Raw genomic sequence first — 15512 nt, forward strand, 5'->3', positions numbered from 1 at the left:
CATTAGAGCATTCCATTTTCCAGAATCCAGCCAAGCATGCCATCAATGAAATTGATCTACAATGCAACACATCTGTTCCACTTCAGGTTCAAAGCACTCAACAGGGATTATTTCTTCCACCTTCAAGACCTATTTATTCCACTAGGGGAAATCTTTACATGATTGGGGTAGACAGGTCTCTAATTCACGGAAGTGTTTGAGACCTTTCAGCAACCCTGGACCTAGTTTAGCCCCTCAGCTGAAACAGCTTACCAGGCCATGGCTGCTGCACATGCTACAGCTTCTTAGAGCCACAGGTGACAGTTGGATGGATCAGGTAGACACCAAAGGTGGAAAGCATCCCTGAAAAGGACTTAGCAGTCATCACACCAGAGGTACTAGTCTTCCCTGAATACACCCTACAACTATAGAATTTAAATCACTGAGGAGAATCAGGGCAAATGTCTGAGATAGGGACACAAAGCTGTAAGTAGATACACAGCCAGATAATGGTACCTGAAATTACTACATCATGTCAAATGTAAGAAACAGTGTAGATACATACAAACATACATGAAACATATATATACATGCACATACATATATATTGTGTATATACAGTATGTGTGTGTGTGTGTGTGTATAGTGAGTCTATATACTATATACATAAAGAGAGAAAGAGAGAGAGAGAGAGTCTTCCCTTATCCTTTTCTGGATCATCAACTATTGTCCTCATTTTGGGACTGCACATAGTGTGATAAAGAACTGGGGCATGCTGGAGCCAGCTCACACCCACATCTAAGAGGCAAATGTTCAATTTTCAGTGTGAATATTTACACAGAGGAAATCAACCAATGGTGTAAATTATTAGAGTTTGATTAGTTTGTATCCTGGACTTAAGAAAAGGATGTAGAAAATGTTAATAATGCATATTAAGCTTCAAAGTGAGTTGGGCATACATTTTTATTTCAAAAAGCCAGTTTTTAAAAATTTGCCATTGTATCCCTGAATGAAGGTGATGAGCATTTAGGCATGTCTGCATATCTGCTGATGGATATATGTGATGTGGTGGAGCTGAGGCTGGGCACAGAATGGTAGATTTCTTCTGTATAGAAAGTCCAGGAGATGAATTTGATTAGTTTGGTTAATTTCCAAAGAATACGTCCTGAGTGGAACCAATGTCACTGAAACACGTCAATCAAAGGAGACTTACTAGAGAACTAATTATAGAATCTCACTGGTGGAAGGTATTTTAGCCATGCCTTTTGACTTTGGGTCTAGATCTCTTCCTACTAATCCATAATGTTCAGGTCACATAATGAGTCACAGATACAAGGTAACATTTGACAAAACATAAACAATTATAGGAAAAAACACACATCAGATGTGATCATCACCATAAGCTCAGAAAAAGGCTGAATGGTAACCTCTACCATGTTGGAGTAGGGAACCTGTGTCCTCAAGACCAAATGTGGCCTTATAAGGTCCTTGGGCACAGCCTTTTGTTTGAATCCAAGTTTTATGGAACAAATCCTTTTATTAAGGGGATTAGTTCTGTGAAGTTTAGATTCAGGCAGAGGGCCACACTGGAGGACCTAAAGGGGTATTTGTAGCCTCAAGACTGCAGGTTCTCCACCCCTGGTATAGGAAAAGTGGTGTTGCTTTTGCAGTCCAGAAGCCTTGGGTTCAAATCTTATCTCCAAATACTGGATCAGTAAATCAAGGTATCCCTCTGTGCTCCATGCACCTATTTAAGAATAATTCTTAAACATTTTTTTGTGCCATGGAAATCTGTGAAGATTATGAATTCCTCCCTAGAATATTTTTTTTTAATTTTGAAATCAAGGAAATACTAAATTTCAGGTAGAATTAGTAAAAATAATGATGTTATTTTTCTGTATCTTCTGAAATCCTCCCAAAAACCTACTTGGAGATTTGTGGATTCCAAGTTAAGAATCACTACTCTTAAACTGTACTTTGCACACAACACCTCCACTTGCACTGGTAAATAATAATAGCTGGAGTTTATATTGTTCTTGAAAGTTCACAAAAGCACTTTACAAATATTGTCTTATTGGATCTTTACCTTAAGTGATAGATGGTATCACATCCATTTTATACTTGAGGAAACTGACACAGGCCAAAGTTAAATGACTTACCCAGGGTTACTCAGCTAGTAAAGGACAGAGACTAGATTTGAATCCAAGTCTTTCTGATTCCTAGATGCCTCCAAAAGTGAGGGTAAAGACCTGAGAAAGGTTTACTATACTGATAAAATCACAATCTTATTTTAAGGAACAAAACAAAGCAAAACAATTTGTTAAATGCTCATATAACAAAGTCTCATGTCTTATAATGAAGACATGTTTGATTACGAAAAGTAATGAATTATACAAGGGGGAAAATGAGGCATAAATAGGTTTTTCTCTGAATGCAGATGTCATGTTTTTTTCTTCTTCAGTGAATCCTGTGTAACAACTGGTCTCCCTGAAGTCTATCCAGAGTAAACTGGTTCTAGATACCTTGTTTATTTAGGTCATGCATTATGCTAATCACAGTACAAGCCACTGCCAACAAATGTTGGCAACCAATTACAGATCAGGCAAGAGACAGTTAGGTTTATTAAGCACATGATAAAGGCCAGGCACAATGCTAAGTGTTGGACATCTATAGAATGACAAAAACAGTTAATGCATACAAGGAGTTTACCTTTTAATGGGAAACACTATATAGTGAGGTAATGAGAAGGTATATAGAGTAGATGGAAGCTAATCTCAGAGAGAAAGTCACTAGCAGTAACTCCTCCTGCACAAGACAGGATCTGACTGGATTCTTTTCCTCTTCAGATGCAGACCACTGTGAGAAGTGCCCAGAAGATGAATATCCAAACAAGGACAGAGATAGCTGCCTCCCCAAGGTTGTGACCTTCCTGAATCTTGCAGAGCCTTTGGGGATAACACTAGCATTGATATCTGTGTCCTTCTCTTTCCTGACAGCCCTGGTTCTCTGGGTTTTTGTGAAGTTTCAAGACACTCCCATAGTCAAGGCCAACAACCGAACTCTCAGCTATACTCTCCTCATCTCCCTCACTTTGTGTTTCCTCTGCTCCTTGCTCTTCATTGGCCGTCCCACTGCAGCCACCTGCCTCCTCAGACAAACAACTTTTGGAGTTGTCTTCACTGTGGCCGTGTCCTCTGTTCTGGCAAAAACCATTATGGTGGTTCTGGCCTTCAGGGTAACAAGACCAGGGAGTAGAATTAGGATGTGGGTACAATCCAGGATGTGTAACTCTGTTGTCCCCATCTGCTCTGGCATTCAAGTGATTCTTTGTGCCATCTGGCTGGGAACTTCTCCCCCCTTTCCAGACCTGGACCCATACTCAGAACCTGGTCACATCATCATTCAATGTAATGAAGGATCTGATATTGCCTTCTACTGTGTCCTGGGCTACATGGGCTTCCTTGCCCTGGGCAGCTTTACTGTGGCTTTCCTGGCAAAAAACTTACCTGATACTTTCAATGAAGCCAAGTTCATCACATTCAGCATGCTAATGTTCTGCAGTGTGTGGGTTTCCTTCCTCTCCTCCTACCACAGCACCAAGGGCAAGGCCATGGTGACTGTAGAGATATTTTCCATTTTGGCCTCCAGTGCTGGGTTGTTGGGCTGCATCTTTATTCCCAAGTGCTACGTAATTCTGTTGAGGCCAGAAAGGAACACCCAGGAAGGAGTCAAGAAAAAAGTGGGTCCCAAGGGCTGAAATTATTCTAGGACATGGCTTCAAAATTTCTGCTAGAGGCATAAAAATTTTCAATAATAATTTACAGCAACATGGGATGTGTGTGATTTATCATCTCAGTGATATTTGAAATTTAGCTGCTTCATTTTCTAACTTCCCACATGTTGTCAGAGAATCTAGCTTTTACTGGTAAATGTTTAACAAAGAGTTTTCTGAAAATGTACTACAAACTTTTTCATTTAATCTATTTCATTTACATTTTCTCCATCACTTCCTTAAATTGAGATGTCACCAAAACAATAAATCAAGCCCTGTTGGCACCACTTTCCAAATTCCAAGGTGCAATTGTTCTCATTGTTCTCTGAATTACCTCTCTGGAGTTGTTATGATCTGGTTTTGACATAGCTGTAGTGGTGCCAAGTCTTTTAAAATGTTCTTGAACAATCAATTGGTGTTTTGGAATCTACTGAAAATAAGTGCATGGTAACATAATCTTTTCCATACTACTCTTGTCTTCCTGCACACCCTAAACTTTGACCACTGGATCAGTGAGTTGTTCTTATATATCTTCACTTTAAAGCCGGTCCTCTGTCTTCTACACTGTGCTGTTCAGTACATATTTTTGTCAATTATTTGGAGACTTGTGAAGAAGATATCTTTAGGAATTTTTCAGATTACATAATCCTGAGTAAGATAGTTAATATACTAAATGACTGACTATCTCTCAGGTTGCCAAAATCCTTTTACTAGATAGAACATTAACCACAGTTAAGTCAGATGAAATTTAATAGAAATAAAAATTAGGTATTTCACATTTGTTTAAAAATCAACTTCACAAATATCTTATGGGAGAGGTACCAGTATACAATAGTTTATTTGAAAAAAACCAGCACAGGATTTGTGAGGGAAGGAATATTATAATGGAAAAAATAGATCTATATGGAACAACATTATTATTTAACATCCAGGCAAATCAACGTGACAAGCCAAGGGCTGCATTAGGAGTTATGTAGTTACTATTCATTAGAGAAATGGAAATTAAAATAAATCTGAGGTACAAACTCATACTTACCACATTGGCTAATATGACAAAAAAAGGGAAATTATAGATGTTGGAGGAGATGTGTAAAACATGGAACACTAATGCATTGTTGGTAGAATTGTGACAAAAAGGGGAGAAAAGAACTATTTGCAGAAAAAAATATTTATAGCAGTTCTTTGGGGATGGGTAAGAATTGGAAATCGAGAGAATGCCCGTTAAGTACGAGTGGCTAAACAAGCTGTGGTATATGATTGTAATGGAATATTATTGTGCTAAAAGTAATGAGAAGCAGGATGATTTCATAAAAAAACCTGGAAAGACTTAAGTGAACTAATGCAAAGTGAAGTGAACAGAACTAGGAGAATGTTGTTTACAGTAACAGCAATAGTGCATGATTAACAAATGTGAAAGACTTAGTTATTCTCAGCAGTAAAATGATCTGAGACAATCCCAAAAGACTTATGATGAAGCATAATATCTGCCTTCAGAGAAAGAACTCCTAATATCTGAAAAGATCAAAGCAAGCTATCTTTCATTTTATTTCTTTCATTCATTTCTTTTCTTAATTTTTAGTCTTATACAAAATTAATAATATAGAAATATTTTACATGACTACATGCACATAAACTACATTTAATTGCTTACCATCTCAGGGAGAGGTAAAGAAAGATAGAGGAGGAAGGAAAGTATTTGGAATAAAAAACCTTAAAATATTAAAAATGGTTTTAACACATAATTAGGGGAAATTAAATATTATTTTTTAAAAAGTTATGTGTGTAGTATCAGGAAAGGTGACAATACCATCATACTCTACCTTATCCTATTATATCTGGTTCATTATGTTCAATTCTGGATACCACATTTGAGGAAATACATTGATGTCAAAGGGACTTCAGTTCTTACCGTATGAGAGTCACCTCCAGGCTGAAGGAAGGTAGACAGACAGATCCACAGTTCAGCAGGTGGAAACAGAGGTAAATACGTGGGAAAATATTTAAAAGAAAGACCCAAGGAAGGAAGGAAGGAAAAAGAGGCAAGAAGTCATTTACTAAGAACTTAAACGTTTTTAAGTATTGTGTTAAGTAACTAGAGTGCAAATATTATCCAGTAAGAGAATCGCTGCTATCAAGGTGCTTACTTTCTAATGAATGAAGAGAAAACATAAAGGGACACTGGAAAATAAATGGGTGGTTGTGGGGTACTTGTGCTGGGGAAATATTGCCGACACAAAGTTTCTGGAAACAAAGGGAATACTTCAAGGAGAGTCCCTTGAGCTGGGAGTGAAGGGTCTGCCATTTGGGTTATTCATGACATGGCTGAATCTACAAGGGACTTGCTAATCAGGGATGCAAACACCAGGGAGAGCAACTTGAGGGGCAAAAGAATTGGTGAGGAGGAAATGGGGTAAAGTGAAGTAGGAATGTATTTCAGGCATGAAGGAAACCCATTGCAAATGCACAGGTGTAAAAGATGTAGTGCGGGGGTGTATATATCTGTGTATGCATGCATGCGTGCGCGCGCGCGCGTGTGTGTGTATTTCTGAAGAACAGAGAAAAATCATTTTTCTGTAATGCAGAATAAGGGAGGGGAAATAGTGTCTAATGAGACTGGAAAGATTGGTGGGTGAAACTCAGGTTGAAAAGTAAATAAATGAGCTTATATTTCATTTTATGAGCAATAATAAGCATTGATAACCTTCTGTAGATGATCAGAGGAGTAGCATGGTCAGATCTGTGCATTGAATGTACTGACACAGTGAAGGACTTGAGGTGAGCAGGCCATTAAGGAGACTGTTGCAATAATCAAAGTGAGAAACGAAGAGTCCCTTAACTCAGGTAACTGTGGAACTGAAGGGTTTGAGTGGAAAGAAAGTAGGCCAACAACTGTGAGGATAGAGATGGCAATATATAGCCACTGATTGCCTGAACAAGCATATGGCCTCTTAAGGTAGAGCGGAGTCGTGTTTATGAATTCTAGAAAGTCACATCTCCATTGAGCAAGTTGTGGTATATGATTGTGATGCAATACTACTGTGCCATAACAAATGATGAGCTTAATGACCAAAACCAATAAACAGTAAAATGAGCCGAACCAAGACTAACAGCAATATTGCTTCAAGAATAACTTTAAGTGATTAATTTATTTTAACTGTTAAAATTAACTGTAAATGACATTAAATATGCAATCTGCATCCAGAGAAAGAGCTGATAAATAGAAGCATGTATAGAATGTGTGTGTGTGTCTTTGTGTTTATCTGTGTAATGGTAGCCATCTCAAGTCAAGGGAGTAGGGAGGGAAAAATAGACATTTACATGACACTTTTGTTGTATATTTGAAAGGAATAGAAAACTGTGCATTGAAAACTTTTTAGTTTCTTGTCCATTCATTTTTTTTATCGTACTCTGTTATGGAAATGCTTGTTTTAGTCCATAAAATTTTTAAAAAAGATAATTTTTCTAAAGAGAGTAGCAGAGAATTATACCTAAGGGGAACCTCAGGAGATTCCAAGAATGGAGAAAAGAACTTCTAGAGCCAGGAGACAGGAGGTAATGTGCTGAATAAAAGCCTCAACAGACAGAGTTTTCAGGTAAGCAAGAACTGAATCATTAATTAGTCCAACTTATAATCAATGAATTCATAGTATTTTCCAGTGATAACCAAAGAAACCAAGGAAGACTCCAAAATATCACATCAGAAGCATACCTTGTGACAGGGAACTCCTCAGACACATGAGACTCAAGTCTGATTAGTAGATATTTACTGACGTGGGCTTCAAGTCTTCAAATCCTTCTGAGAACATGACTTCATCATGAGACTCAGTAGCCTATGGCAATCACAGAAAGGGAAACCAATTTTTCTTTTCTTTTTATTTTAAACAAGAAGTTTATTTAAACAACAAGATGTTTAACTAGAAAGGAAACCTATGTAGGATCAATTTCTTTACAGAATTCATTTCTGCTGAGAGACAGAGATTTCCCTACATGTAACAACTATGTACAAAAAAAATTACAAAACCATCCTTGGTTTTACAATGATAGAAGAAAAAACATTGAGATTATCCAATCCAACAAAGTGTGCAAGGATTTTTTGGCTTTTTAAATAGAGCAAAATAACTTACTGAAACATAAAGATAAATGTTGAATGAGCATGCCACTACTAGAACAAAGGGATATTTTCACAGAGTCAGTTTCTTTTTCCCCCTCTCCATTTCCATTTGATGTTGATCAAAACATACCATCGGTCATTTAGTTAAAAAAGGACACATTATTTCTGTACACATGCACCAGTTATTTTATGTACAATAAACTAATGGGGGAAGAGAATCAAAGAAGAGAGAAAACTATATTGTGGTATAGTTTTGTAGATGTGAATGTGGATGAACATACAATTTCAGGATGTGAATGAACCAAATCTTGATTTTCTAATTGTGAATGTATTGTTTTCCTTGGGAGCACAGCTCTGAAGTACAGTTGCAGATTTTCTTTTCAGTAAGTGCCTCTTGTAGGCTGCTGGAATAAATCAATTGTATCTTCATCTTCCATTTCCAACTGCACAGTTGTGTCTGTTTTTTTGTTTTTTTCCATCAAACCAGAATCTGATCTGCCTCATTGACAAACCCTGTCATTCACAATAGGCTTTCATTAGTTTACTAAGTGCTATGTGCCTCTTAATCTTAAATCGCACCACCAAACCACCTTGTTCTGCTACCTTCAAATTAATGTGGTCGTTGTTTTCAGTCTTGAGTCCTTCCTCTGGCTTTTCATTGGCCATAGAGAGTCTGGGGGGCTCCTCAGCCGCTACTTCACAAGTGAGGCACCAGAATGGATGCCTCCAAGGGAACAGGAGAAGCAGCAGCAGCAGCAGGAGCACAAGGAGGAGGAGGAAGATGATGGTGGTGATGGTGAGGAAGAGGAAGATAAGAAGGAGGAGGAGGAAGAGGAGGAGGAGGAGGAGAAAGAGGAAGAGGAAGGGAAACCATGCTCTGGCTAGTTTTTTTCTTTTGGATTTTGGTCACCTAAAATCCAATCAAAGGCGTAAAAATCAAGGAGGCATGTATAGGGGGAAAACATGCAGCTGAGACTGACTTGTTTACAGGATAGAGAAAAAGAAAGAGTCCTTGCCCTTTTTTTGTTTATCTGGTTGGATGTTGCCCTTTGTTCTCAAAGAGGACCAGAATGGCATCATTATGTTGGGATCAAGCAAAAGTGTGTCAGCTCATGCCTGATCAGACCAATCCACATTCAGAAGGCTCTGTTAGGTGGGCACAAATAATCCATGACAACATTTGGATTGCACGTGTCTCTAAATTTGTGCATTTCATGTTTCTTTTGAGCTACTGCAATTCCACTTTGCTGATGGAGAGCCCAGCACCTTCTTTGATGAGGGCACACCATGCTGCGTGGCCCTGTGTCAGTGTCTCCTATGTTATTCAATGGAGTTAGCTAGGATAGACCTCTGGGGAAAAATTGAATGAGAATAGAGAAGAATATACCCTTTTCTCCACTGTATCTGGCACCATCACAAACAGAGACCATGTATTAGGGCAAACCTCACAACCAAATGCAGAAAAGCACAATTATTAAACACACACTTTTCTGATCATAATGCAATAATGTTACATTCAATAAAATGTCATGCAAAGATCGATTAAAAATTAGTTGGAAATTCAATAACCTAATCTTAAAGAATAAGTGGGTCAAAGAATAAACCATAGAAACAATAATAATTTTATTAAAGGGAATGATAATAATGAGAACATTTAAAATTTTGAGATGCAGACAAAGCAGTATTAGGGGAAATTTTATACTTCTAATTGTGTTAATAAGTAACGGACAAAGAGGAAATCAGTGAATTGCGCACACACCTAAGAAAAAAAGCAACAAAAACAAGCAATTAAAAATTCCTAACTAAACACCAAGAGGGAAATCCTGAAACACAAATAAGGGATTCATAAACCTGAAAGTAAAAACAAAACAAATTAAAATAAAACTATTGAACAAATAATAAAACTAGTGGCTGTTGTTATTTTTTTTAAAAATGCAATAAAGCGGATAAGTAATTGATTTTTAAAAAGGAAGAAAGAAACCAAATGAGTAGTATAAAAAATAGGAAGAGCAAATACACCAGTAATGAAGATGAAATTAAAGCAATTATTAGGTGTTATTTTACCTAACTACATGCCAGTAAAACTGACAATCTAAGTGAAATACATGAATACTAAAAAAAAAAAAAAAAAAAAAAGATAAAGTGCTCAGGACTTTAATTAAGTAAACTAAGGAGTTGATACCTAAACCAAGCAAAACAAAAAAAGAGAAGGAAAAGAAAAGATGAACTTCCTTAATGAATATTGATGCAAAATTTTAAATAGAATACTAACAAGAAGATTAAAGCAATATATCACAAAAAGCATTCGCAACAAATAGAGATTTATGCCAGAAAGAATGTATAGTCCTTGCAGTATATTATAGTAACCTTTTAACTGATATTTTATTTAGAATTTTTGCAACCGTGTAAATTAGTGAAATTAGCTTGTAATTTTCTTTATTTTTATTCTTCCTGGTTTAAATATCAGTATCTTATTTGTGTCATAAAAAGAGTTTAGTAGGATCCCTTTTTTGCCTCTTCTTCCAAATAATTTTTTGAATATTGGAATTACTTGATCTTTAAATGTTTTATCAAAAATTATTAATTTTATTCAATTACTTTTAGTTAAATCTTTATGATTTTCTAAGTATGCCATCGTGTCGTCTTAGTCCATGATATTGTTTTATTACCATTTTACTCATGTAACTCTTTTAACAGTAATTTATATCTTCCAATTACATGAAAAGACAATTTTAACAATCATTTAAAAGTTTTTGAGTTCCAAATTTTCTCCATCCCTTTACCCTTCCCCCCTTTCTAACATGGTAAGATCATAAGCAATTTCATATACTTTATGTATCTGCAACGATTTCAAACATCATTGCATATTAATCATGTTGTAAAGAAGAAACGTGTCATAAGAAAACTCAGGAAAAAATAAAGTGAAAATAGGATGCTCTGTTCTACATTCAGACTCCATCAATTCTTTCTCGGGATTTCATTAGAACTCTCCATCAAGAGTCCCTCGGAACTGTGTTAGATCATTGTATTGCTGAGTAGAGCTGAGTCATTCATAGTTCATCCCTGTCACTGAGACACAAGACACATCCAACTCTGTTGTCCTCATCCACTCTGGCATTTAATTGATTCTTTGTGGCGTCTAGCTGGGAACTTCTCCGTCCTTCCCAGACATGGACTCACACTTTGAACCTGGTCACATCATCATTCAATGTAATCAGGGTTCTGATATTGCCTTCTTCTGCATCCTGGGCTACATTGACTTCCTTGCCCTGGACAGCTTTACTGTGGCTTTCCTGGCCAGACGCCTGCCTGACACCTTCAAGGAAGCCACGTTATTCACTTTCAGTATGTTGGTATTCTGTAGTTTTTGGGTCTCCTTCCTCCCCACATACAAGAGCACCAAGGGCAAGTCTATGGTGATAGTAGAGATATTTTCCATTTTGGTCTCCAGTGCTGGGTTACTGGGCTGCATCTTTATTCCTAAGTGTTATCCTGCTGAGGCCAGAAAGGAACACCCAAGAAGGGATAAAGAAAATTGTATATTCAAAAGTCAAAGAATTATTCTAGGACATTGCGTTACAACTCCTGCCAGAGGCATAAAAATTTCAATAATCACTCACATCACCATGTGATGCCTATGACTCATCATCACATTCAGATTTGAATTTCAGCTGGTTCTTTTTCCTGTTCCCCAAACGTTGTCAGGGAATCCAAGTTTTGCTGGTAAATGTTTAACAAAGAGCTTCCTGAAAATGTGCTACAAGCTTTTTCATTTAATCTGAATCATTATTCCTTTAACATCAACTTTTCCATGCTACTCTCTTCAAGTACAACCTCCATCCTGACTCCTGAATCAGTGAATCACCCTGGTATATCATCACTTGTAGGACAGTGCTCTGAGGTATACACTGTACTGTGAAGGACATTTTAATCAATGATTCTGATATGTGCAGTTTTTCAGATAGCAGGAACACCAATGAGATAGCTAATACACTCAATGACAGAGTCCTCAGCTTGCTAAAATTCCTTTATTGGGTAGAATATTAGGCACAATTTAGTCAGATGAAATCAAATAGAGATAGAAATAATGTAATACATATTGTTCCAAAAATCAACTTCCCAAATATCTTATGAGAGAGATACCAGCATACAGCAGTTCATTTGAAAAAAAAAATCCAGCACAGGCTTTTCGAGATAGAAAAGGATATTATTATTGGAAAAACAGATCCCTGTGGGACAGTTTTATTATGTAACAGCCAGGAAAGTGAATGTGATCTAAAGCTGAATTAAGTTATATACCTACTATTCATTACAGAAATTCAAATTAAACAATACTGAAATATCACTGTTGAATTGTTGTGAAACTGATCCCAAAATAATAACTCCCAGAAATATTATATCCAAATTCCAGACCTTCCAGATCAAAGAGAAAATACTGAAGCAGCCAAAAAGAAATAATTCTGGTGCCACAGTGAGCATAACACAAGATTTACTATAGTTTTCTCAGTCCCTACTAAGTTTCATCCCTCAGTTATGGACCCAACTGGCTGGATTATTTTCTAGTTATTAGTTTGGTAATACTTAGGAGGACTTGGGTCCCATTCTACAATTCCCTTAAATAAGCATCTCTTTTGTAAGAAGTCATCAATATAATTCTTGAAATTCAAATAGAATATCATCTATTAAAATGGGTAGGAGTCTCACATAATTTTACAGCGTAATTTCTAATTTCAAGGCACACCAATTTTAAAAGATATTTTTAAATTGATCAGTACTTAATGTTCATTTCTAAGACTACCTAATTGTTTATTTAAATATTCCAGTATAATCATTAATTGGTGTTTTTTCCTGATCTACATTTTTTCCTTTCTATCAACCAGGAAAAGGTTAATAATAGATAAACTGCTTCTAAGTGCTGCTTCTATTTCAAAGCATAAAATTGCAGTTTATTTTGTTCTTCACTTAGAAACTTCATTGACACCTCCATTGAACCCACTCCTTGATAATCATGCAAATATAGGCCTTTAGATGCTTGAGCTTCCAATTACAGGGCTAGAGCCTCTCAGTCTAATGCCAAAGATTTAAATACACAATCTCCTACATTTACCTTTCTTGTAGTATCCATAAAACTTTTCTTTCAAAAATCTCCAAATCTTTACTTTCAAAATTTCTGTTCACACTGTCAGTGCAAACAGATGACAACTCTGTTAACTTTGTGCCCATTCTCCTCTTATCCCAACTTCCTTGAACTTTCTCTTCCTTTCTCTGTATATCCTACATCCCTTCAGTGTATTTTGATTAAAGCCCTTAAAACTATACTTGTCTTGTTTCCTTCACATTCTGACCTGACTCTCCTTCTTCTTCTACTTGAATCTCTTGTTATGTTTGTTGCTGTTCTTGCTGTTCACTTATTAAATCTTGTCCAACTGTTCTTTATTTTTTTGAACAAAAGCAATGATTTATTGGTAATGGCATTAAAGGAAACCTTAACAATCTCTGTCTAGGGTCAAGCAATTATCCAGGAGCCGTAGATAAAGTGAAGATCCACTTTGATTGCAATAAGGTCTTTCCAGTGTCTTCTGCATTTTAGTGGCTTTCTCCTTTCTTACCAACTATTCGTTTGAAATCATTCATATTTTTTTGCTTGAACTGGAGTACCAATAAATGTAAAATATGAAATTCTTGTTTTTTCTACACCTTGATTGGATTGAACAAATAAAGTTACACTGTTAACATTCTGGAATTTAACCTAACAAAGCTGAACAATACCATCTTCTTTAATATCATCTTGTGTTAGTTCCAGGGCTTGAGTTGGTTCACTTCTTTCTGCCTCTTCAAAATCCATAGACCGTAGTAGATTGATAAAGATTGTTATATACTTAAGACCCTGACCATTATCTGGTCCCTGAAATGTCATGGAATAAAGCTTAACAGGCTGATTGAAAGTCACAGTAATAAGCAGCTGTTCATCACAGTCAGATTCCAAGAAAGAAGGATCTTTGCATAAACAGTAATCAAATCCATGCTCATCACTTTCATTAAGACATTCACATCCAGCTTTGTTCATAAAAGGCATCAAATCCATATAACCTTTGGGGATATCCGTGTCTTCGTTGTTTCCAGGGTCGTTTTCTAAGTGTTGCTTAATTTTTTCTTCTAATCCCACAGCATCTGCTCCTTGATACTGGTCGATTAGCACTTTGTTTCAAAAAAAGAGAAATGTGAGTGTTGCTGATATATTGTTGGTGGCAGCTGTTCCCAGGCACTGATGCACATCCACTTCCAAAAAAACTGCTTGTGGATACTTATTTCTCAGATCATTGAAAGCTGGTGCTATCCGTAAACATGGTCCACAACCTCTAATGGTGAACTTGACCACGGCGAGTCTGGAGCCCGCGCCGCTCAGCTCCGGCTGGAAATCTGGGTCGGTCCCAACCACCTTCACCCCACCATGATCGCGGGAGAAACCTGCAGAGAGCCGAGGCCAGGGCACCACCGGCTTCCGGGTTGTCCACCTATTCTTGACCCCTTGGACCATCTATCACACAACAGGCATTTCTATATAAAGTCTGTTCAAGTTCATCTTCACTATTTGCAGGATACTATCTATCTCATCCTTTTCTGTTCCAACTCCTTTTTTTCCTTCAATCTTTCCCAACACCAGGGTCTTTTCCAGTGAGTTCCATCTTCTCATTATTTAGCCAAAGTATTTCAACTTCAATATTTGACCTTCCAGTGAATAGCGTGAATTAATTTCCTCAAGCATTGACTAATCAGTCAATGATGTTTTTTTTTTATGTCAAAAGGACTCTCCAAAGTTTTCTCAAGCACCACAATTTGAAAGCATCAATTCTGCAGCCCTCAGCTTTTCTTACACTCCAGCTCTTAAAGCCCTTCATCACTACAAGAAAAACCATAGTTTTGGCAATAGAGGTCTTTGGGTCAAGGCAGTCAGTGCCTGTGCCTTTTAATAAGCTGTCCAGATTTGCCATCTCTTTCCTTCCAATTAATTTTGGGATATGGAGTAAGCTATTCATTCAGAGTATATAGTTGGTGAGTATTTAATTTCATGACTTTTGTCACCATCTGCAGTGATCTTTTTCACTGTCTTTTGCTTGTTTTTACTAATCATATCCCCAATAATCTTCATTTAACTGAATACTTTTTTTTCTGTGTCTCTCTCCTTTCTACCTTTCTGACATGTGTTAGGAAGGGAGAGAAAAAAAGAGAGAGACAGAGAGAGAGAGAGACAGAAACAGAGAGAGGCCCCCCACACACACACACACACGGAGAAAGAGAGAGCGAGAGCGAGAGCGAGAGCGAGAGAGAGAGAGAGAGAGAGAGAATCTTTTTGCTTTTCCTTACTTCCTTCTTCACTGCCTTCTCTGCCTCAATATTATCTTTCAAATCTTCCTTTTCGTCCAGGTGGTGTTCTTACTGTCTTCTCAGGGTTTTTTGGCCTTACTATTTCATTCTTCACTCTCTACAATCATTGGGTCTTGCAGTCTCCCTCCTCGGAAAGCAAAACTACAGGTAGGGATTTCTATATTCTCTTTCCTATTGGATTTCCTCCCCTAACTACCTTACCTTCCTTCTGAGTTGAGGCACCCTCAATTGTTTCATGAAGCAGCACAAGCCAGTCTGCATATT

At 37.1% G+C, this 15512-nt stretch overlaps 1 protein-coding gene and 1 pseudogene across 1 annotated transcript in view; one reads left to right on the forward strand and one right to left on the reverse strand.

Annotated features, from left to right (window-relative positions):
* The window catches only part of LOC140498864 (vomeronasal type-2 receptor 26-like), a 32421-nt gene extending 28401 nt beyond the window's left edge, over positions 1-4020 (forward strand). The window contains exon 4 of the mRNA XM_072599645.1: positions 2826-4020. Coding sequence (XP_072455746.1) covers positions 2826-3736 — 911 coding nt within the window. The 3' untranslated portion in view covers positions 3737-4020. The remainder of the gene's footprint in view (positions 1-2825) is intronic.
* Positions 4021-13123: 9103 nt separating this feature from the next.
* LOC140498039 (thioredoxin-like protein 1 pseudogene) lies at positions 13124-14987 on the reverse strand (annotated as a pseudogene).
* Between the last annotated feature and the right edge of the window lie 525 nt (positions 14988-15512).

Source organism: Notamacropus eugenii, chromosome 4, assembly GCF_028372415.1.
Source record: "Notamacropus eugenii isolate mMacEug1 chromosome 4, mMacEug1.pri_v2, whole genome shotgun sequence".
Lineage (NCBI taxonomy): Eukaryota > Metazoa > Chordata > Mammalia > Diprotodontia > Macropodidae > Notamacropus > Notamacropus eugenii.